The sequence below is a fragment of the Leucoraja erinacea genome, chromosome 13 (assembly GCF_028641065.1).
Source record: "Leucoraja erinacea ecotype New England chromosome 13, Leri_hhj_1, whole genome shotgun sequence".
Taxonomy (NCBI): domain Eukaryota; kingdom Metazoa; phylum Chordata; class Chondrichthyes; order Rajiformes; family Rajidae; genus Leucoraja; species Leucoraja erinaceus.
Genome location: NC_073389.1, coordinates 6,294,112 through 6,317,341, shown reverse-complemented (window position 1 = coordinate 6,317,341; position 23,230 = coordinate 6,294,112). Strand labels below are relative to the sequence as shown.

The 23,230-nt window shown below is 43.5% G+C and overlaps 1 protein-coding gene across 1 annotated transcript in view; it reads left to right on the top strand.

The window, feature by feature from the left end:
* The first annotated feature begins 5,291 nt into the window (after nt 1-5,291).
* Nucleotides 5,292-23,230, top strand: part of LOC129702579 (CD166 antigen-like) — a 251,420-nt gene continuing 233,481 nt past the window's right edge. Inside the window, exon 1 of the mRNA XM_055644366.1 lies at nt 5,292-5,645. Coding sequence (XP_055500341.1) covers nt 5,579-5,645 — 67 coding nt within the window. The 5' untranslated portion in view covers nt 5,292-5,578. The remainder of the gene's footprint in view (nt 5,646-23,230) is intronic.

Sequence of the window (23,230 nt, the reverse complement as noted above, 5' to 3'; positions counted from 1 at the left end):
CGCAGAGGCCTGTTACCACTACTCCTTCTGTCCAATGATGGATTTCAACGTGAATTCTGTGACTTGATGCAGAATCAAAATGAGATTACTAAGCTTCTAGCACAACAAAAGCTCTCTTCTACCTTACCTCCAAGAGAAATTCCTGTTTTTGATGGAGATCCTTTGCAGTATGAAGCTTTCATTATAGCATTTGAGGAAGGAGTGGAAAGGAAAATTACTGATGAGAGAGTTTGCTTACACTTTCTGGAGCAATACACAAGCAGATAGTCAAAGCAGCTTGTTTACAGTTGCTGACACTTGCCTTCAGTCGTGGGTTATCAAAAGGCAAGAGATCTGCTTAAAAGACTATTTTGGTAATGAACATAAGATTGCTAATGCATACATGAAGGCCATTGCTTGGTCAGTTATCAAGGCAGAAGATGTGAAGGCATTGCATGAGTTTTCGATGTTTCTTAGAGGTTGTTGCAACGTAATGGAGAATCTCATCCATATGAAAGAAATGAATGTTGCTACTAATATGAAGACTATCCTTCTGAAATTGCCTCATATGCTTAGAGTAAAGTGGAGGGATAGGGCAGATCAGATATGAGGAAACCATAGAGGTGGAGTCAAGTTTCCTGATGGTGAATTTCATGGAGAGGGAAGTATGGATAATGTCAGATCCACTTTCATCAGGATTCTAAACCAATTGTTCTACTTTTGCTAAAACAAGGGGAAAGTTAGGATCAAAAGAAAACAGTTTTGCAACCACTGTAATACCTGTAGAAACAACAGGCGAAATGAAAAGAGATGCATCTGCCATTTACACTCAATGTTATTGTTTGTTCTGTAATAAAATTGGTCACACCATAAGGTGGTGTCGAAAGATCAAGCTGAAGAGACATAAAGAAAAGATGGACTTCTTAAAGGAGAAGGGAATCTGCTTGGGATGTTTGAAAGGACACGTGGTCAAAGACTGCAAGAGTCCTATGACTTGTGATGTGTGCAAACAAGATCATCCTGAATTACTTCACACTGAACAGAAGAATACAGAGAAGAAGCCAGAGCATACAGAACAGAAGGAGAAGCTAACTGTGAGTGATGCTGTTACCTTGTGCGCATATTGGGGCCGGTGTAGAAACCTGTATTTTCTCCAGCTTACCAGTACAGGTAAAGAACAGCTAGGGGGATACCGTGTTGCAAACATATGCATTTTTGGATCATGGAAGTTCGGCTACCTTTTCCACAGAAGGACAGAAGACTAAGATTATCTTGCATACCATAAATAAAGAGACGTCTATACCTAGTCATCATATCACAGGTTTGGAAATATCTAGTCGGTATAAAGACAATTTTATACCACAATCTGATGTGTTTACATATAAGACCATGCCTGTTTCTCATCTAAACATGCCCAAGTGGGAAGACATGAAACAATGGCCTTACTTGAGGAATTTACACTCTAATTTCTATGTTTCTATGTTTCTATGAATATCAAGATTCCTACAATAGAATCTGGCATCAAACTACTTATCAGAACAAATGCTTCAAAGGTATTGGAACTTAGAGAGTTTCTCTGTAAGCCAGATAGAGAATGGCCGAAGCTTAACCTGAAATCAGAAATCGTAGCTAATGATCCGGAAATCAAGCAAGACATCACAGTGAATGTCACTGTCAAGAATCCATTAGACCCAACAAACCATTTCATTACTGATTTTTCATCATGGAATAAGCTGAAGAATAAGCTATGGTGGCTTGGTTTCTTAAACTAAGGCAATGTGTCTTGCTGTTGGCTCGAAAAAGGAAGATTGCTGAAGGTATCCTTGAAAAGGATCCTGGTAAACAAAAAGGAAAAGGTTGATAAAAAGATGCAAGTCTTTAAAGCATCATACTGCGGACAGTGTTTATGTCCTGCAGATCTTCGTAAGGCAGAAAATGCAGTTATCTCTTTCTGTCAAAGACAAAGATTCAAAGAAGAGCTGACAACATTAGAAGCTGGTGTCAAAAGAAGCAGTCATTTGTACGTTTGATCCAGTACTGAATGAAGGACTTCTGAGATTAGGTAGTCGCCTGAATAGACGATGCCTGAATAGGCTAAGCTTCCTATTATTCTCTCGAAGGGCTTTTACATTTTACACTCCTGTTACGACATATTCATGAACAGATCGGACATGGAGGAAGAATTTATATGCTGTTGATATGGTGTGTGGGGGGGGGGGTTATGGGGGGGAGGGGTAGGGGTATTGGGGGGGATTGGGGGGAGGGGTGTGTGGGGGGGGGGGGGGTGAGGGTGGAGAGGTGTGTGGGCGGGGTAGGAGGTTGTGGGGGGAGGGAGATTTGTGGGCGGAGGATTGTGGGGGGGAGGGTGGTGTGTGGGTGGGGGAGGGGTGTGGGGGCAGGGGGGTGTTGTGGGGGGAGGGGGTGTGTGGGAGGAGGGTGGGAGGAGGGGTGTGTGGGTGGTGGGGGGGTTGTGGGGGAGGAGTCTATGTTGACGGGTGAGGGAGGTGTGTGGGCAGGGGGACGGGGGTGTGGTCAGGGGTTGTGGGGTGGAGGGGTGTGGGTGGGTTGTGAGGGGAGGGTGGTTGTGGAGGGAGGGGGTGTGGGGGCGGCGAGGTAGTAGGGGGAGGGGTGTGTGTGGGCGGAGGCGTTGTGTGGGGGGGGGGGGGGGGTGTGGGCGGGGGAGGGGAATCCGCATGGTTAGAAATGTGCTGCGCTCTGTTCTTAAACAACAAGTGCTGGACGATGAAGGATTGCAAACTTTATTTTGTGATCGACCTATGATATGACGATCCTAGGGAGCTGGAAGCACTTACACCGAATCATCTTCTTCCGTTGAAAAACAATCCAACACTAGCACCTGGGCTCTTTGTGAAGGAAGATTTGTACATTAGACGCAGATGGAGACAGGTACTATGTATGGCGGACCATATTTGGAAACGGTGGATACAAGAATACTTGCCTTTAATCCGGGAATGACAACGATGGTCAAGGGTTAGAAGGCGGGGGGAGGGGGGTGTGTGGGTTGTGTGGGGGGGGATTGTGGGGAGGAGGAGGGTATGGGGGCGGGGGGGTTGTTTGTAGGGGAGGGGGGTGTAGGTGGGGGAGTGGGCAGGGGCAGGGGGTTGTGTGGGGAGGTGGGTTTGTGGGCAGTGGGGGGGTGTGGGGGTGGGGGGGTTGTGGTGGGAAGGGGGGGTGTGTTGGTGGGGGTGGGGGGGGGGGGTAGGGTGGAGAGAGAGCTCAGCGAAAAGACGGGGTTGTAGGGGAGAGGGGCAGGAGCCAGCGAGTGGGGCTAGAGGGGAAGAGGCTGGAGCTGGCGGTACGATGGGGACTCACAGCGGGCGCTGGTCGCTGGACGTTCTCCTCTGCCGGGATCAGATTCTCCGCTTTCCGTTAGGTGACATCTCCTGCGCCGGGCTGGGCCTGGCCCCTTCCGGTCCCTTCCGAAAATTGTGTCCGGCTGGAAACCTCCGCTGGCCATCCTCATCTCCAGTAAAGACGAGATGACGCAAGAAGGGGCGGATTGTCCCGCGGAGTGACAGGAGAAAAGACCAATCCACACGGCACTGACTGGCAAGAGAAAAGATCAATCTGCGCACTCGTGGTTTTTAAGATCTTTAAACCTCGCTAACTTTTACAAAAGACCACCGATCGGAATGAAACTTGTTGCACTTGCAGCAGAAGAAAACGGTGAGTCCGCCTGCGAAAAATTGTAGCGCTAATGCGTACCGTTTGTGCGCCAATAGAAAGACCGTGCAAACCGGAAGAGCACAAGATCAGAGTTTTAGTTATGTATAGATTAGTAATTGCTTTGTTATATACGTAGAACAATTAGGGGCCGGTATGTAGGAACCATTTATGCTTAAGTCAGTATATTATAGCCATGTCTAGATATTTTGAGTTTTATCTTTTTTGGTATATTTGTGGGTGGGATTATATACGTAGATAGATGGGTGTGTCTACATCTGAGTAGGCTTGCGTAGAGTAGCCACAGAGATTGGGAGTCATTTTAGACTTGAGGTATGGTTGAGCCAACAGTTTTTACCACTCTCATTCGACTCGACACGGATTAAACAGTAAGAATGAAAAGTTACTTGGAATAAAAAATACGATATGAATCACTTCTTTGTTTGAACTACAAATAAAAGACTAATTAATCAAGAAACAACGACTGGAAGATTCGTTCTTACTATCGGCTAGTGCGTAAGCTATATCTCTTCTACATCCACGAGTAGTAATGGCAATCAAAAGTTGGACATTGGAAAGTTAAGAAATTGCCATTATACCCAGAGTAGGTGAATCAATGACCAGAGGACATGGGTTTAAGGTGATGGGGAAAAGATTTAATAGGAATTTGAAGGGTTACTTTTTTCACACAAGGGTGGTGGGTGTATGGAAAAAAACTGCCAGTGGAGGCAGTTGAGACTGGGACTATCCCAACGTTTAAGAAACAGTTACACAAGTACACGGATAGGACAGGGACATGGATGGATAGCTGGGTCATGTTGGCGGGTTTGGGCAAGAAGGGCCGAAGGGCCGGTTTCCGCACGGTATCACTCTACGACTCCAGGGTCCCAAAGATTTCCGACTCTCTAATAGAGGATTTGAAAAAAATACAGACCACTGGTTCAATGCCAAGCTCGCAGAAGAAAAAAACGGGTTTCCCCGTACTCTTCTGTTCCAGTACATTTCGTCTCGTACGTGTGATGGCCAATTCATTCCCTCGAATTGGCCATCATCCCCGTCCCTGGTGACCATCTATCCATTCTGACACGGCGAATCCCAGGTTGTCCCCCACCGTGCCACATCCTGAACAATTAATGCCCCGAAACTGATAAAGCGAACGTCCTCAGAAATGACAGCAGGTAGCCGCTGCAGACACAGAGAGAGGGGTATTAATACAAAACACGAGAGAAGATACACGAAGCTAAATAGCTTGGTACCGTTTTTCCTCTCACAATCGCTACCTGAGAAAATTACATGGTTTACTCACAGCAGTCTGCTGCACACAAGTGGACCATTTTATGTTGGTTATTTCTGACACCCGCCTGGCAGGACCGCTGCCTTTTTTTTATGCCGACTGGTGGATTATGGCGCGAGTTTACCGACGTCCTCTCTGAAGAAGGTGGCTCGACGCGAAACGTCGCTCATCCCTTCTCTCCAGAGACGCTGTCTTGTCGCGCTTAGCGAGTTATTTAGACCCTCCACCCTGTGTATCTGTCCTTCTTCACTTTTGGGGGCAGGTGCTGGGACTTCAACCTCCAGAAGACACCGCGCGACCCACCCCCTCCCCTCCCTCCACCCGTTCACTCTCCCGCCGAGCGAGCGAGCGAGGGCGAGCGCGCGCCGCTGACAGGTCACCTGCTCCACGAGCCCCAGCGGCGCGAGTGCAGTTCAAGCGCTCGCTCGCGATCGGACGGTTGACATCTGGAGACAGCGCGGCGCGGCGCGGTTCCGTCCCCTCTCTCTCTCACACACACACACACACAGCCCCGCACAACTTCCAGCAGACCCGAGACACGGAGAGAGGAGTGGTGAAAGTTTTGTTTTAATCCGGTGTCTTCAGGTGATCCCCGCAGCGACTGCGAAGAAATAGCTGAGAATGGGAGCTTCGCGCCCCGGGATCGTGCAGCGGCTTCTGATCCTCATTCTGGGGATGGGGATGCAAGGTGAGGGATGTAGTTACTGCTGCTGTTTTAATGTGGGGTTTATTGTGGTGATGGAGGGAGAAACATCTTCCAACTTTTCTCATGTATTTGGTGTGAACTGAGGTACCGGGTAAAAGTTCAGTTCCCACTCCTCCCCTCCGAGGTTTTTATTTAATGAACCTGTTTGTATTCCTGTCTTAAGTTAAACCAGTTTATTTCTCCCCGTGGCAGGCGGGGTACTGCTGGCAAGCAGGACTTTTGTTGATGGTACATTGTGTTCTTTACAAACGACATCAGTTCCTCAACCCCCACCAGGCTCGTTTGTAGGTCGATTGGAGGAGAAGGAGAGAGGGAGGGGCGGGGGTCGCAGGGAAGACAGCGAGAGAAACTTGTTTATCTGGTCCTGCCGGTGGGACACCTGCAAAACGAGCAGATCGAATCTGAAGAAGGGTTTCGGCCCGAAACGTCGCCTATTTCCTTCGCTCCATAGATGCTGCTGCACCCGCTGAGTTTCTCCAGCAATTTTGTGTACCTTAGATCGAATAGCCATTTGAATGCTGTATTGGGAAAATGGTTCAGCACCATTGCAAAGTAATTGCGGTCCGGTTATTGCTTTCATGAGGACTCATGAAAAAAAGATGTCCCGTTGTCTATATATGTCTACATTCTGGTGTCATATTAAGTGAAGCTGTTCTTTGTGTAGGGATTGACTAAAGTAATAACGCTCGCTACCATATGCCAAATTCAAACCGCAGCACCGGGCTTAACTTTCAAATGTTCGCACGTCTTCATATTTTATATTCTTGACCTGAGATTCTTTGGCAGATGGCGAATGCGTTATTTATTTCATCTGTAAAAACGAGCCCCTTGTGTATTTGGCAGCGAGGCGGTGCCGAAGCTTTGACATGTTGCTCAGAGTTTGTTGGCGGGTCAGTGATCAGTGAGCAAGGAATGCAGTGTTACTCCGACAGTTCCTGCCTGCAGCTCCCTGCCCCGTGACACTGACAAGTCGTGTAACCTCCTCCCAGCCCGAACACGGTGGCAAGGTCATGATCCTGATCCCAAACATAACCTGAAGTTTTTCACCTTGGAGAGAGACCGATAAAATGTAACCCAGAACGAGGGAGAAGTGATTTGTCTAATGTCGGAATGGTTAATTGTTCCGAATTTGAACGTCTTCCATTTGTTTTCTTCCATTTAAATGTTTTGAAGTTGTGGATTGCGGTTTTTTATTTTGTTACTTTTTCATCGTGGGAGTAGGGCAGCCAGGAAGACGGACACCAACCAGTGTGTGGCAGATTGTGAACAGTCTCGTGTCAAGACAAATACACATTTCACACCGGTTGGCAAGAGTAGGAGAGCGTTTGGATAATATCTTTTATCTGGAAGCTAGAAAGAAAATGAGACGTGTTCCCTTCCGAATGTCCTTGTAATACTGATCTAAGTGGAATTAAATCTGCGAGAGACTTTCTCAGTCCCCTTAAACTAAACTGATAAGGAGGGCAATAGGAAGGTGTTAGCGGCCGGGTAGCCGAACAAGATTACTTTTAAGCAAACAATGCGCAGAAAGGAACTGCAGATGCTTGTATAAGTTCGAATGAGGTGTGTTTGTTATTCTTAAATTAATATACAATTTCAAGATACTTGTCACTCAGAAAATTGAATTTGTGCTTGAGTAAAACCATTCACTGCCGATAGTTATATTTTTGAATAGCCCTAGTTATAAAACATTGCCAAGAAATGAAATAATATGGTGAGAACGTTAATTAGGGCAGAAAATGTTGGAGCTAAATAACGAATGATCCAAGATCAATGAAGGGAAACGAGGAATTAATGTTTAATCAGAATGTCCAAGGCATTACATCTAAAATATTACCTAAAATTTATTTTTGGTTATGGCATATTTGCTCTAAATTCATTCACATCATATGCTTTTTTTGAAATTCGCAATAACAAGGCACTGTTAAGTGCATTAAGTCTAATAGTTCAAATTTCATTTCCTAACAATCTCTCTCTATATATATATATATTGCATCCATTTTGTCAAAAAAGATACATTTTTCTTTATTGTATGTGTTTTAAGTTGAGGTCAATTTTGCACTGTTAATGCATTGCTGTGAATAATCTGTTTTCCAATCATAGCATCATGCTAAGTATCTTGATTACTCCAAGGTTGTTTCTGTCTTTTTGCTGGTTTCCAGTATATTGAATTCACTGGAAGATGTATTGGAAGAATAAATAATTATTGAAATTGATGGAATAACAATTAAAATATTTTGTTTTTATTATATTACACCCTGTTACATTGAACCAAAAACAATTAGAACAACCTGTTTTAAATTTCTTCTGGTCATGTTCTTAAGGTTATACATGTGTACATCAAAACCTGTCCGATAGAAGATCAGTCACCTCAATGTTAACTCTCTTCCATTACCTAAATGTTTTGAGTGTTTTTCTTATTTCAGATCCCCAGAGTTCATCGTATTTAATTCTATCTTGTACACATATTCTTATCTCAAATCAATTCCTCTGAAAATGCTATATTGAATTAATCTACTGTGGACAATTGTCTAGCCATCTATCAAGAATTTATTTAAGTTCAGCTTTCAGCCTTTCTTGAAAACATACAAGAAGGGATATTTTTTTCTCAAAAGAAACCTGTAAGAATTGTATTGGTCATTATCACAAGTTTACAATTGTGTTTGAAATATTCAAATTTGGCTTCAATGGACATGATTAAGTGGAATAGTAGGAAATGGAAAGTAAATGGAGATTGCTGTAAACAAAATAACATAAAATTACCTTACTTAGAGCAATATGTCTGCAGTATGTTTCGTCAGGAAGAGTGTGAAGCTAAAACAAAATATTTTTCCCCAATAGATTTTTCAGGTTGGAATCTTCTTTAGACAAACACTTCATGGATTTGTCATATTTCAATCTCGCTCATAGTATTATGAGACATAGTAAGATTGTCATGATCTGCTAGAACCTACACCACCTAGAAGCAGAACATAGAGCCTCTTAAAACGGTGGCATGTTCTGTAACCTGGCAACCGCAGCAAATGATCAGCATCATGCTCAAGTGCTGGGCCTGGGGATTTGTTAGTGTGATGCAAGTAGACTGTGTTCAGTTCTCAAAATATAGGGATAGCAATATAAATGATAATTACAATAAATTACAGAAAGTAATAATGCATTTGGCTTTCCTTCAGTCTCTGTTAAACTTCCCCTATTCCAATGTGGCTTTCGATTTGATGTCCATTTGCCCAGTTCAATCATTGTTGCCACTCTGTATTTTGTTGGCACTCAGGTGCTCCAGCCTCAAAACTACAATGCCCATGGCTGTGAAATCTTAACAGTTTGTAAACGGAATCTTTAAATTAGGTTAAATTTGCCGAGATTTTTTACAACTGATTTTGCTAGTATGGGTTATAGAGATTTGGATACGTTGTCCTCAGTATCGGTATTGGCTAAACCCTGTCAGCCAATATTAGCTTTAATGTTTACACTTGCTCAATGAGAATGAGAGCATATTGGTACAACACCGGACCAGGAATTGGTGCTGGTAGATTGGGTCAACAACGGCATGAAGGAATGAGGATAGCTGCTAAAACAAGATAGCAGAGCACGATGAGAGCATTTAGCAGTTACAATGCCCTGATTTTGGATGTTGAGCATAAATAGGTGTTGAATGTCTTTTTTCCACTTTGTGAATCTGTACTGTATGTTTTCTAAATACTTCCTACAATGTTCAACACAATTATTTAACTCTTACAATTTAATATAGGCATTTTATTTGAAGTGTCTCTTCATTTAAAGAAAACAAACTCTATTGAGAGTTTCTGTTGTCTTTTCACATTCAGGTCGGGACATTCAGTGACAGCTGGATAGATAGTAAGACTGCCAGAGCAAAAATGTGTGTGTTCTGATTGTATCAGAGATATGTTCTGAGATATTCATGGCAGAGAGAAACAAATCAAACCACATATTTTGAATTACCCCCTTCTCAAAGACTACCCATACACAATTTGTGATTTTGCTGAGTCCCAATTTGTGTATATCTCCATTTGAGGTGTCAGGGGAACATTTCCATCTTCTCCCATCTCAAACCTGATATCCGATTTAGAACTTTGACCCTTCCTCAAAGCTCAGTGTTCAGAGAAATTATTGTCCATATTTCTATATTCATTCCTATCAAATTTCAAAGCTCTGGATTGTTTTCAGACGTATATTATTCCTTGAGTTCACATTTAATATTGTTGTGTATTCTGTATGCTTTCTCAATTGGCTTGGCAACATATACTGCAATCTTCAAATATTTGGGTATGCACAGCTTAATTTATAATTTGGTGCAAAATTTGCTGAGGCCTATAAAGCAGAGAGGGGTGGTGAAAGGTTGAAGTATATGGTGCCATTCACTCCATGTTCTTCTGTCGTCTACAAAAGATCAGGATTGAATATTGGGAGTATACACAAACTTTGTGAATTAAAGCCTCATTTGTTAGAGTTAGTAAAACACATACTGAGGCACATATACCTCACAATATCATAAGCTGCTGCTTTTAAACACATGGGTCTCTCTTAAAGGTCAATAAAGTCCTCTATCAATGGAAAGTTGGGGCAGCTGGTATGCAGAGCACGTTTAGATGAATTCAATTGAAATTCCCTTAATATTATACAAGTCTTGTGCACTTTGTAATCCTTGTCCTCTCCTGCAAAGTGTCACACCCAGGTTATGAACCATACTCTCTGTTAATTCTCCATTAACATTCAACGAGAAGGCAGGTACGGGATACTGAGTTGGATGATCAGCCATGATCATATTGAATGGCGGTGCAGGCTCGAAGGGCCGAATGGCCTACTCCTGCACCTGATTTCTATGTTTCTATGTTTCTAACTATTGACATTAATCTGCACCTGTAACCAATCCGTCTGAAGAAGGGTCTCGACACGAAACGTCACCCCGTCCTTCTCTCCAGAGATGCTGCCTGTCCTGCTGAGTTACTCCAGCATTTTGTGTCTACCAATCTGTCTCTGTTCTTCTGAGGTCGGGTAATACCACACTATGCATTTGCTACAATGTCAAGGTTTACATTATGTGCAGAGTATAAAATTGTATTCCCAATGTTCAAGTTCTGATCATGTATACAAACCAGGAAAATAAGTATTAACTGTTGGGGAGCACATTTTATTCATTACTATGGTCTGCCTCTTTCAACCAATTTCTGATCAAAGTTTTAATATTTCGAAGTTTATCGAAACTGTCCCTTTAATACCAGCTCCTATTCTCTGAATATATATTTCATGACGTACTTTATCATTAGCTCTTGAAAGTCCATGGTTACAATACCTGCTGCACTCCCTCCCTGTCCAAGTAGCCTGCATTTATGCATGATTAGCCTTAACACATATGTGATGGTAGTACTATATTAATTTGCATTTCTCCAAGCAAGAATTAATTCTGTCTTTGACATAGATTTCTGATTATGTTTGCACCACTGATGTTTGTATGATTTTCCTATAGTTATCAGTTTCCATCAGTATTATAGAATAAAAAACAAATAAGAAGTACATGCAACCTATGGTGTCCTTGCTGGGTGAAAATAAGTTGCTCGGTCTAATACCAACATTCAGTAGTAAGTCGCCGTTCTGTAGATTAGATCACAAATGCACATCCCTGTATCTTTTAAGTGTTCATGAAGGTTTCTGCTTCTGCCATTCCTTCAGGAAGTGCTTGAGAGACGTCCACTGCTTACGAGGGGAAAATATTTCTCCTCTTTTCCCTTCTAATCTTTCAGCAATTAATATAAATCTGATTAATTAAATCTGATTAATTAATGAATTAATTACATCTGATTAATGGTCCCTGATTTTTGATGATCCTTACTATTTACTCATTCCTGGGTTCCGATAATTTTATCTAGAATGTTATTCTTTACTCTTTTGAACAGGAGTGTAACATTTATTGAACATGTCAGACATTTTTTAGATCCCCAAAAGTATCAAGCATATTTATAATTCATGCTACATTTGTTTAACCAACTTCATCATTACAATCTTCACAGAATCCCACTAGACACTTTTTAGATCTCTTCCTCCATTATTTTCAACATCAGTTTGCAAGTTCCTTCAAATTTATCTTTCTTATCTCAAATTTCAATAACATCCTTCAGTCTAAGTTATTTGAACACAACAAATTTGAGTGGCACCAGATCTGAACCCTGCAATATAACTGTACCTATTTCAGCTGCATAGGAAGGAACTGCAGATGCTGGTTTGCACCAAACATGTTAGAGGTGTATAAAATCACGAGAGGAATAGATCAGGTAGACACAGTGTCTCTTGCCCAAATTGGGGGAATTGAGAACCTGAGGACACGGGTTTAAGGTGAAGGGGTAAAGATTTAATAGGAATCGGAAGGGTAATTTTTCCATACAAAGGGACTGGTGGGTGTATGGAACAAGTTGCCAGAGGGGGTAGTTGAGGAAGGGTCTATCGCATGGTTTAAGAAACAATTGGACAGGTACATGGATAGAACAGGTTTAGTGGAATACTGGCCAAATGCAGGCAGGTGGGACTGTGTAGATGGGACATTTGGGCCATTATGGGCAAGTTGGGACAAAGTGCCTGTTTCCACGCTCTATGACTGACTGTATGATAGAAACAATTTGCTGGAGTAACCTGGCCAGGGTCAGACAGCATCTCTGGAGAGATTCCAGGGCGGAATCTCATAAGCCTCCATCAGGGCGGCACGGTGGCATAGTGGTAGAGCCTTGCAGCGCCAAAGAGCCGGATTGGAATCTGACTATGGGTGCTTGGCTGTACGGAGTTTGTACGTTCTTCCCATGTCCTGTGTGCGTTTTCTTGGAGATCTTCGGTTTCCTCCCACACTTCAAAGACTTGCAGGGCTGTAGGTTAATTGACTTGGGATCAATGTAAAATTGTCCCTAGTGTGTAGGATAATGTAAGTGTACGGGGATCACTGGTCAATGCGGACTAAGTGGGCCGAAGGCCCTATTTCTGCGCTTATCTCCCAGTTGCTAAACACTTTAATTCCCATTCCCATTCCCACACTTACCTTTCTGTCCTAGGCCTCCTCCATTGTCAGAGTGAGATGGTGGATGGTGGGTGCCTGGAACATGCAACCAGGCGTGGTGTTGGAGGAACAATAGGGGTGTTTAAGGGGCTTTCAGATAGGCATATGGATATGCAGGAAGCAGAGGGATATGAATCATGTGCGGACGATGAGTTTAGTTTATAGAGTCATAGAGTGATACAGTGTGGAAACAGGTCCTATGGCCCAACTTGCCCACACCGGTCAACATGTTTCAGCTACACTAGTCCTACTGGCCTGCGTTTGGTCCATATCCCTCCAAACTTGTCCTATCCATGTACCTGTCGAACTGTTTCTTCAACGTTGGATCGTCTCAGTCTCAACTAGCTCCTCTGGCAGCTTGTTCCATACACGCACCATCCTTTGTGTGAAAAGGTTTCTCCTCAGATTCCTATTAAATCTTTTCTCCTTCACCTTGAACCTATGTCCTCTGGTCCTCGATTCCCCTATTCTGGGCAAGAGATTCTGTGCATCTACCCGATTTATTCCTCTCATGATTTTCAATGGTTCAATCATCCTTTATTGTCATGTGCACCGAGGTACAGTGACATTTGATTTACCACACAGTCATACCAAATAAGCAAGATACAAAACTACATAAAGATTAAACATAAACAGCCACCACAGCGGCATGTGCAAATCCCCAGGGCACACAGCATAAGCGGAGACCCTCAGCCATTAGTTTAATGTCGAGCCACACACACCCTCCTTTATCATGATGTGACCAGAGTTGTACCGACGGCTGTCACTCTCTCTGCAGTCCCTGTCCGCACGAACAGTCAGAAAGCCATCCACGCTCGCAACAGACTCCAGGATGTGCTCATGGCGAGATGTCCTCACAAACACCAAAATTACTGCACTCACAGCAATCCCTCCGAGTCCCCACCAGCACAGGCAGCACATCCATCTTGTTTTTTCGGCGACCCCGCATTCCACATTGTTATGGAAGGCAAATAACTTTTACCTTCCTCCTTTTCTCCCGCGGTCGGGGCGATCGAAACATCCGCAGTCGAGGCGATTGAAGCCTCTGCAACAGGGCGATCAAGGCTCCCGCGATCGGGGCGGTTGAATCTCCCTAAGTCGATCCCAAACAAAGGGACTGTCGGCTCCACGATGTTAAGGCCACAGTGCGGACAAAGATATGACACAGAGAAAGTTGCATCTCCGTAGAGGGAAGAGATAAAAAATGTTTCCCCAACCCTCCATCCCCCACATAATACAAAACTAAAGATATACTAAAACATACAAATGAAACAGACTAAAAACAACAAAAGAAGAAAGGGACGAGACCGGCTGTTTGGCGAGGCTGTCACTTATGGCGCCACCTGGTGGTTATTTATACACTATTTTGACATTATGTTTGGTACGGACATTGTGGGCTGAAGAGTCTGTTCCATTGCATGTTGTATCACGTATTCCTCTTTAATCATCTCAGCTTGCTTTCGGTAATTATCATTTTCTTGATGTAAAATACCTTCAATGTTTTTTAAGTTTTACCTCATGCCGTTGACATTTCTTTTCCACCTCTTAACTTGCATTTTCCTAATCCCTGTATTTTTTAATTATCATTTCATACCTTCAAGGCCATCTGGTTCAATTTTAATCACTTTTGGTTCTCCCTGTTCTTTAATGGTATTTTCAAGCGATGAGTTGTCTTCTCTGTTCCCAGTGCTCTCCAACCCATGTTCATCCTATTACTTCTATAGGATATCATCTGACAGCGTCAAAACAGGCCCTTCGGCCCGAAATGCCCACACCGGCCAAATGTCACAGCTACACTAGTCCGACCTGCCTGCATTTGTCCCATATCCCTCTGAACTTGTCCTAACCATTTATCTGCCCTATCCATGTACCATCTCCTACCAAAGTTACCCCTACGATTCCAAACAAATCTTTTCCTCTTCACCTTAAACCACATTCTGGTCCTTGGTTCCCCTACTCTGGAAAAAAGAGACTCTGTGTGTCTTTGCCTCTCATGATTTTATACACCTCTATAAGTTCACCCCTCATCCTCCTGCGTTCCAAGGAAAAGAGTTCCAGCCTGCTCAACCTCTCCCTATAGTTCAGACTCTCACGACCTGGCAACACCCTCGTAAATCTTCTCTGTACCCTTTCCAGCTTGACAACATATTTTCTATAACATGGTGCCCAGAACTGATCACAATACTCTAAATGCGACCTCACCAACGTCTTGTATAACTGCAACATGACCTCCTAACCTGTACATTCAATTTTCTGACTGACGAAGGCCAATGTGCCAAAAGCCTTTTTGACCACCCTATCTACCTGCGATCCACATTCAAGGAACTATGTACCAGCACTCCTAGATCCCTCTGCTCTTTAACACTCCCCACTCACTGTGTTTGGCCTGCCCATATTAGACTTCCCAAAATGCAACACTTCACACTTCTCTGTATTAAATTCCATCAACCATTCCTCAGTCCACCTGACCAACCAATCAAGATCCTGCTGCAATTTTTCACAACCATCTTCATTATCTGCAATACCAACCACTTTAGTATAATTTGCAAACTTGCTAATCTTGCCATGTATGTTCTCATCCAATTCATTCATATAGATGACAAACAGTAACAGGCCCAGCAGCGAACCGTGAGGCACACCAATAGTCACATGCCTCCAGTCCTTGCACCATCATCCTCTGCTTCCTTCCATGAAGCTAATTTTCTATCCATTCAGCTATCTCTCATTGGATCCCATGCGATCTAACCAATAACACAACACACCCTCCTCTTTTACCCTCACCTCTGTCTATCCTGAACCACCTGTACCCTGAAACATTGAGCTGCCAGTCCTGCCCCTTTCTTAACCTGGTTTCAGTAATGGCTACAATGTCCCAGTCGCATTTACCTATCGCTGCCCTAAGCTCATCTGCCTTATCCATCAGGCCCCTTGCATTAAAATGCGAGATGTTTAAACCAACCATCCTTCCTCGCTCTCCGCCTTTCTCCTGCCTATTTTGTCCTCTATACTTTCTCTCATCACCCTCCATACCAACTTCTAACCTCTCACTTGCCTCTGTCCTGTGTGAGATCCCACCCCTTGCCAATCTAGTTTAAACCCACCCATGTAGCATTAGTGAACCTGCCCGCCAGGATGTTGGTACCCCTCCAGTTCAGGTGCAACCTGTCCCCTTTGTACAGGGCACTCATGACCAGGAGGAGATCCCAATGGTCTAGAACCTGAATCCCTGCCCCCTGCATCTACTCCTCAACCACACGTTCATCTCTCCTGTCTTCCTGTTCATACTCTCACTAGCACGTGGCACTGGAAGCGATCCAGATATCACTACCCTGGAGGTCCTACTTTTCAGCCTTTTACCTAACTCCCTATATTCATAATGCAGAACCTCCTTTCTTTTCTTACCTATATCATTTGTGCCAACATGCACGATGACTTTCGGCTGCTCACCTTCCCCTTTGAGGATGGTCATGCAGCTCTTTCGAGACATCGCGGACCCTGGTGTCAGGGAGGCAGTACAATGTGTTGAACAAAAGACTCTTAAACTAAGGTTTAGTACAACTTAATCTTTATTAACACTTGAGTACTTAAGCATGCATGCAAACCATTGACTTCTACTAACTTCTCATTTACTTTATTATTCCAATTTATCGCTTCTTAAACTAAATCACAAAACTCATGACTTGGATTCAGATATTACCCTTATGAATGAATTGGCCAGATTCACACTGTTGGTACAGAGTAGTTTCAAACTCTGGTCCCTCCGTTTTGTGATGGTTGTTCCCAGGTTGACGCTGCTGATGTCTCAGAGTGCCCTTTTATACCACTTTTCCTTCCATCTTCTAACGGAAGCCTTTGTTCTAACCCAAGGTTCTCACTACTCTGATCAATCATTTCAAATTGTCTCTCCTCCAAAGGCTGAATAAGCAAAATGCATTTTTCTTCCTTAACAGGCCAGAGAGTTCTTAATTATGTTACTTGTTCATCTTACTCGTTTTATAATTATTTTACAAAATGTCCGTTCCAGACACCTTACCCTCCCTCTCATGGCCATACTACATAGCCATGACATTATTATCTTCAGCTATGCTCCCACTAGATGTCAATCACGTGACTGTTTTCACTGTGCTTATTTGTTCTCCTGGTCGCAGTATTTCTCTCTGTTGCTCTCGAGCTAGTAGCATGCTAGCTCGAGCTCGAGTGGGCGGAGCGCTGCTGCTGCTGCTGCTGCTGCTGCTGCGGCCTGACCGGAGAGTCGGAGGCTCTCCTTCAACCTTTGCAGGTCTCCGTTATCGTTGGGGCTGCAATGACGGCGGCAGGAAGAGACCGGGGACTCTGGTGCCGACGACTCCCGCAGCGGAGCCCTGGAGGGAGACCGCTGCTGCTTTTTCGGGGCTTCTCTCGCTGGAACGACGGGACCCCACCCCCGCTTTTTTCAGGGCTCTTGCAACGGCGACTTCCCCCGCCCGAGTTGCGGGGTCGAGAGAGCTCCTGGAGCGGGGCCTGACTCTGCGATCACACCGCTCCCCAAGCGCGGTGTGCGACCTGGCGTGGGCTTTAAATGCCGCGGGACTCGCCATCGCCGCCGGGGCTTTGACTTTGACTCTGCCGGGGGCTCAGTGGAGAGATAACATTTGGCCTTCCAAGACACAACCTCATCTATTGCGTCCGCTGCTCTAGATGCCACAGATCTATATCGCACCACCGGAGGGCGTGCCGAACACCTTTAATCCGCAATAACCGCTGACCTCCCGGGGCACAATCGCCATCCGCCGCCGAGCCGGGGGCTTTGACTTTGAGCAGCACCTCTGCACCTCATATTCCGTTTGGGGGGGGGGGGGGGGAACATCGAATTCTCCCAAGTTAGTCATTGAGAGATCCCCTGTTCCCACCCTCCAGCCTTTGGCCTTTCCCCATCACAGCAATGTGAAGGGTTTCGGGACGTTGCCTATTTCCTTCGCTCCATAGAAGTTTTATGTTGTTGCGTCTTGGGTCTATTTGTTTGTAATGTATGGCTGCAGAAACGGCATTTCGTTTGGACCTCAAGGGGTCCAAATGACAATTGAATGTATCTTGTATCTTGTATGCTCTCAAAGCCTGTTGGGATACGTCATCAAATCTCTGGCAATACTCACCTCAACTATTTTGTTATTCAGCTCTAGTATGTGTCCTAATTTAATTGGACTATTTATGTTGAACTTCCCCCTTATTTTTTGTTTAGACCTTTAATTTTACTTATTGTGAATACTTCTCTTGAAAGGGCATGCCTATATTTAACTTGGGGTTACGAATCAATATAATCAAATTTTCTTGCAATATGTTTTTTTCTAGCTAAAGAGAGTTCTTTATTAATGTTAGGAATTCCATTCCCATTTCTCCATTTACTTTCCCAGACAATTCATCAATGGATAACTTTCTGAGGCGCAACTTTCATAATTGTTCAACTTCTGTCAAGGGGAAGTTATACTTCACCCTCGTTAGGGAGGGTGAGAGTTAAGAGAGTTAAGGAGAAGGACTGCAAAGGTAACAATCTCAGGATTACTGCCTGTGCCACGTGGCAGTGAGAGTACGAATGGAGCGAGGTGGAGGATAAATGAGTGGATGAGGGACTGGTGCAGTGGGTATGGATTCAAGTTTCTGGATCATTGGGACCTCTTTTGCGGAAGGTGCGACCTGTACAGAAAGGACGGGTTGCACTTGAACTCGATGGGGACCAATATCCTGGCGGGGAGATTTGCAAAGGCTACTGGGGAGACTTTAAACTAGTATGGTTGGGGGGAGGGACTCAAATTGAGAAAGCTAGCAGTCAGTGTGTGAGGCAGGAGACAGAGAATGGTAACACTCTGACCCAAAATGTAGGGGAGAGAGAAGAAAAAGACAATAAACAGAGAATAAGAGAGGGTGGGTTTCTTAAATGTGTATATTTTAATGCTAGGAGCATTGTAAGAAAGGTGGATGAACTTAGAGCCTGGATTGACACCTGGAAGTATGATGTTGTGGCGATCAGTGAAACATGGTTGCAGGAGGGCTGTGATTAGAAACTAAATATTCCAGGATTTCGTTGCTTCAGGTGTGATAGAATTGGAGGGGCAAGAGGTGGAGGTGTTGCATTGCTTATCAGGGAAGATATTACAACAGTGCTTTGGCAGGATAGATTAGAGGGCTCGTCTAGGGAAGCTATTTGGGTGGAACTGAGAAATGGGAAAGAGGTAGCAACACTTATAGGGGTGTATTATAGACCGCCAAATGGGGAGCGAGAATTGGAAGAGCAAATATGTAAGGAGATTGCAGATGTTAGTAGTAAGCACAAGGTAGTGATTGTGGGAGATTTCAATTTTCCACACATAGACTGGGAAACACATTCTGTAAATGGGCTGGATGGGTTGGAGTTTGTAAAATGTGTGCAGGATAGTTTTTTGCAGCAATACATAGAAGTACCTACTAGAGAAGGGGCGGTGCTGGACCTCCTGTTAGGAAATGAGACGGGTCAGGTGGCAGAGGTATGCGTTGGGGAACAGTTCGGGACCAGTGATCACAATACCATTAGTTTCAATATAATTTTGGAGAGGGTCAGAACTGGACCTAGGGTTGAAATTTTTGATTGGAGAAAGGCTAACTTTGAGGAGATGCGAAAGGATTTAAAAGGAGTAAATTGGGACAGTTTGTTTTATGGGAAAGATGTGGAAGAGAAATGGAGTACATTTAAATGTGAAATTTTAAGAGTACAGAATCTTTATGTCCCTGTTCGGTTGAAAGGAAATAGTAAAAATTGGAAAGAGCAATGGTTTTCAAGGGAAATTGGATACTTGGTTCGGAAAAAGAGAGAGATCTACAATAATTATAGGCAGCATGGAGTAAATGAGGTGCCTGAGGAGTATAAAGAATGTAAAAAGAATCTTAATAAAGAAATTAGAAAAGCTAAAAGAAGATATGAGGTTGCTTTGGCAAGTAAGGTGAAAGTAAATCCAAAGGGTTTCTACTGCTATATTAATAGCAAAAGGATACGAGGGATAAAATTGGTCCATTAGAGAGTCAGAGTGGACAGCTATCTGCAGAGCCAAAAGAGATGGGGAGAATATTGAACAATTTCTTTTCTTCGGTATTCACCAAGGAGAAGGATATTGAATTATGTGAGGTAAGGGAAACAAGTAGAGTAGCTATGGAAACTATGAGACTCAAAGAAGAGGAAGTACTGACACTTTTGAGAAATATAAAAGTGGATAAATCTCCAGGTCCGGACAGGATATTCCCTAGGACATTGACGGAAGTTAGTGTAGATATAGCAGGGGCTATGACAAAAATATTTCAAATGTCATTAGAAACGGGAATAGTACCGGAGGATTGGCGTACTGCGCATGGTGTTCCATTGTTTAAAAAGGGGTTTAAGAGTAAACATAGCAATTATATACCTGTTAGTTTGACGTCAGTGGTGGGCAAATTAATGGAAAGGATACTTAGATATAATATATATAAGCATCTGGATAAACAGGGTCTGATTATGAACAGTCAACATGGATTTGTGCCTGGAAAGTCATGTTTGACTAATCTTCTTGAATTTTTTGAAGAGGTTACTCGGGAAATTGATGGGGTTAAAGCAGTGGATGTTGTATATATGGACTTCAGTAAGGCCTTTGACAAGGTTCCTCATGGAAGGTTGGTTAAGAAGGTTCAATGGTTGGGTATTAATGGGTGGAGTAGCAAGATGGATTCAACAGTGGCTGAATGGGAGATGCCAGAGAGTAATGGTGGATGGTTGTTTGTCAGGTTGGAGGCCAGTGACTAGTGGGGTGCCACAGGGATCTGTGTTGGGTCCACTGTTGTTTGTCATGTACATCAATGATCTGGATGATAGTGTGGTAAATTGGATTAGTAAGTATGCAGATGATACTAAGATAGGTGGGGTTGTGGATAATGAAGTAGATTTTCAAAGTCTACAGAGAGATTTATGCCAGTTGGAAGAGTGGGCTGAAAGATGGCAGATGGAGTTTAATGCTGATAAGTGTGAGGTGCTACATCTTGGCAGGACAAATCAAAATAGGACGTAAATGGTAAATGGTAGGGAATTGAAGAACGCAGGGTGAACAGAGGGATCTGGGAATAACTGTGCACAGTTCCCTGAAAGTAGAATCTCATGTAGATAGGGTGGTAAAGAAAGCTTTTGGTGTGCTGGCCTTTATAAATCAGAGCATTGAGTATAGAAGTTGGGATGTAAAGTTAAAATTGTACAAGGCATTGGTGAGGCCAATTCTGGAGTATGGTGTTTTGGTCGCCTAATTATAGGAAGGATGTCAACAAAATAGAGAGTACAGAGGAGATTTACTAGAATGTTTCCTGGGTTTCAGCAACTAAGTTACAGAGAAAGGTTGAACAAGTTAGGGCTTTATTCTTTGGAGCGCAGAAGGTTAAGGGGGGACTCGATAGAGGTCTTTAAAATGATGAGAGGGATAGACAGAGTTGACGTGGATAAGTTTTTCTGAGAATAGGGAAGATTCAAACAAGGGGACATGACTTGAGAATTAAGGGACTGAAGTTTAGGGGTAACATGAGGGGGCACTTCTTTACTCAGAGAGTGGTGGCTGTGTGGAATGAGCTTTTAGTGAAGGTGGTGGAGGCAGGTTCATTTTTATCATTTAAAAATAAATTGGATAGTTATATGGACGGGAAAGGAATGGAGGGTTATGGTCTGAGCGCAGGTATATGGGACTAGGGGAGAATACGTGTTCGGCACGGACTAGAAGGGTCGAGATGGCCTGTTTCCATGCTGTAATTGTTATATGGTTAGACCTCATTTGGACTACGCAGTTGCAGCATGGGACCCATACACAAATAAAAACATTTCTTCCATCGAACGTGTCCAAAGACAGGCAGCTCGATTTGTTACTAACACCTATGAGAGAGAAGCGAGTGTTACCAAACTACTGAATTCTCTGGGGTGGAACCCTCTCCAAGTTAGACGTGAAGCTCTCCGTTTGACCTGTTTTTACAAAATGTTAAATGGTCAGCTCGACATAGACTACAAGACCTACACCAAACCCAAACCAATTAGGAGCAGATGAGGGCATTCGATCCAATTTGTGATCCCAGCTACAAAGACAGATGTATACAGCAATTCGTTCTTCCCCCGCACAATTAAAGCATGGAATAATCTCCACCCAACTATAGTTAGTTACCCAACCAGATGCAACTAAATTTAAAGTAGCTCTTTCTTCCCAATAACCCTTACTGCCTTCACCACCTCCAGTTTAAATTCCATTTGGAATATTTTGGAGGACCATGAAACCAAGAACCAAGAAGAACTAAAATGTCTCAAGGCAATTTTATTATTTTTACTTGTCTTTCTAATCTGACTGCATGTTTCCTCTCGTATTTCCTTCCCACAGTTTGATAATCAGTGAGATATCCCTACTTATGTGTAAGTGCTTTTTAAAATAATTGAACCCAAATTAGAACTATTGCCTCTACCTTCAACTTGCCTACACCAACTATGCTCACAGCATGCTGTCAGTGTTGTTGATTCTTCCCCCACCCCCTCCCCCCCCCCCACCCACACTCCCCTCCCCCCGCCCCACACAACCCTCCCACCTGCCCACACACACCCTACCCCTCCCACACATGAAGAGGATGGGTAGGGAGTGCTGGGGTATATGGGGAAATGAGCTGCGCTTGCGCAGTTAGGGCCTATGGGTGAGTGATAGAATATTGCGTTGGGGGAACGGGTTTCATTGCGGAAAGGGTGAGTGGTGGAATATTACGTTGGGGAATGGGTTGCATTGGGGGACCAGGCCTCCCGTGTGACTGGAGGCCTGGTTCCACTTAGCCTAGTATCCTCTAAATATACCATATCCTATCAGGTTAATTTTTCCATTCTTAGCCAGTTCACTGCCATGTTTCTGTTAAAATGTAACTATTGCAATGAGACCTTCCAGTAAAACAATTGCTCCCAGTTTTCCTGATTAATTTCCCAAATGTTCATGATACAGTGCATGCATATTAGCAATTTTTGCTTTTATTGTTAAAACTGCCCTATTTTTTACTCGTTAACCCTTATATTCAATATTTTCTCCATTTAGTCTTTTCTTAGATTTGTCCTTGCTAAATAATTTGTGAATATAGTCCTATGTTTCTCAAACCAGCTGGTTCTGGATTATTCTATCTTTTGTGTTTGTCCCCTTTTAATGTTTACCTGATACTGTACAAGTATCACTTTGAGATATACTGTAGCCCATCCATATGGAATAGCCTTCACCTTTGTGTATGAACTAACACCATTCATTGATTTTCATAAATTTTTCTAAGCTTCGCTGTTTTCATATTTATGCCAAGGGATACAAGTTCATTTGACCCTAAATTGAATCATTTTACTTCTATCATTTTCCTACTCGTATCCTTCGATCTCATGGTTTCCCTTTCTTCCCACATTGGAATTTTTTTTCTGGTCATTGGCTTCAATCACAGCCACTGTGCGGGTAGATTGCAAACATTATTTCAAGGAGCGTGCAGTACAAAACAAATT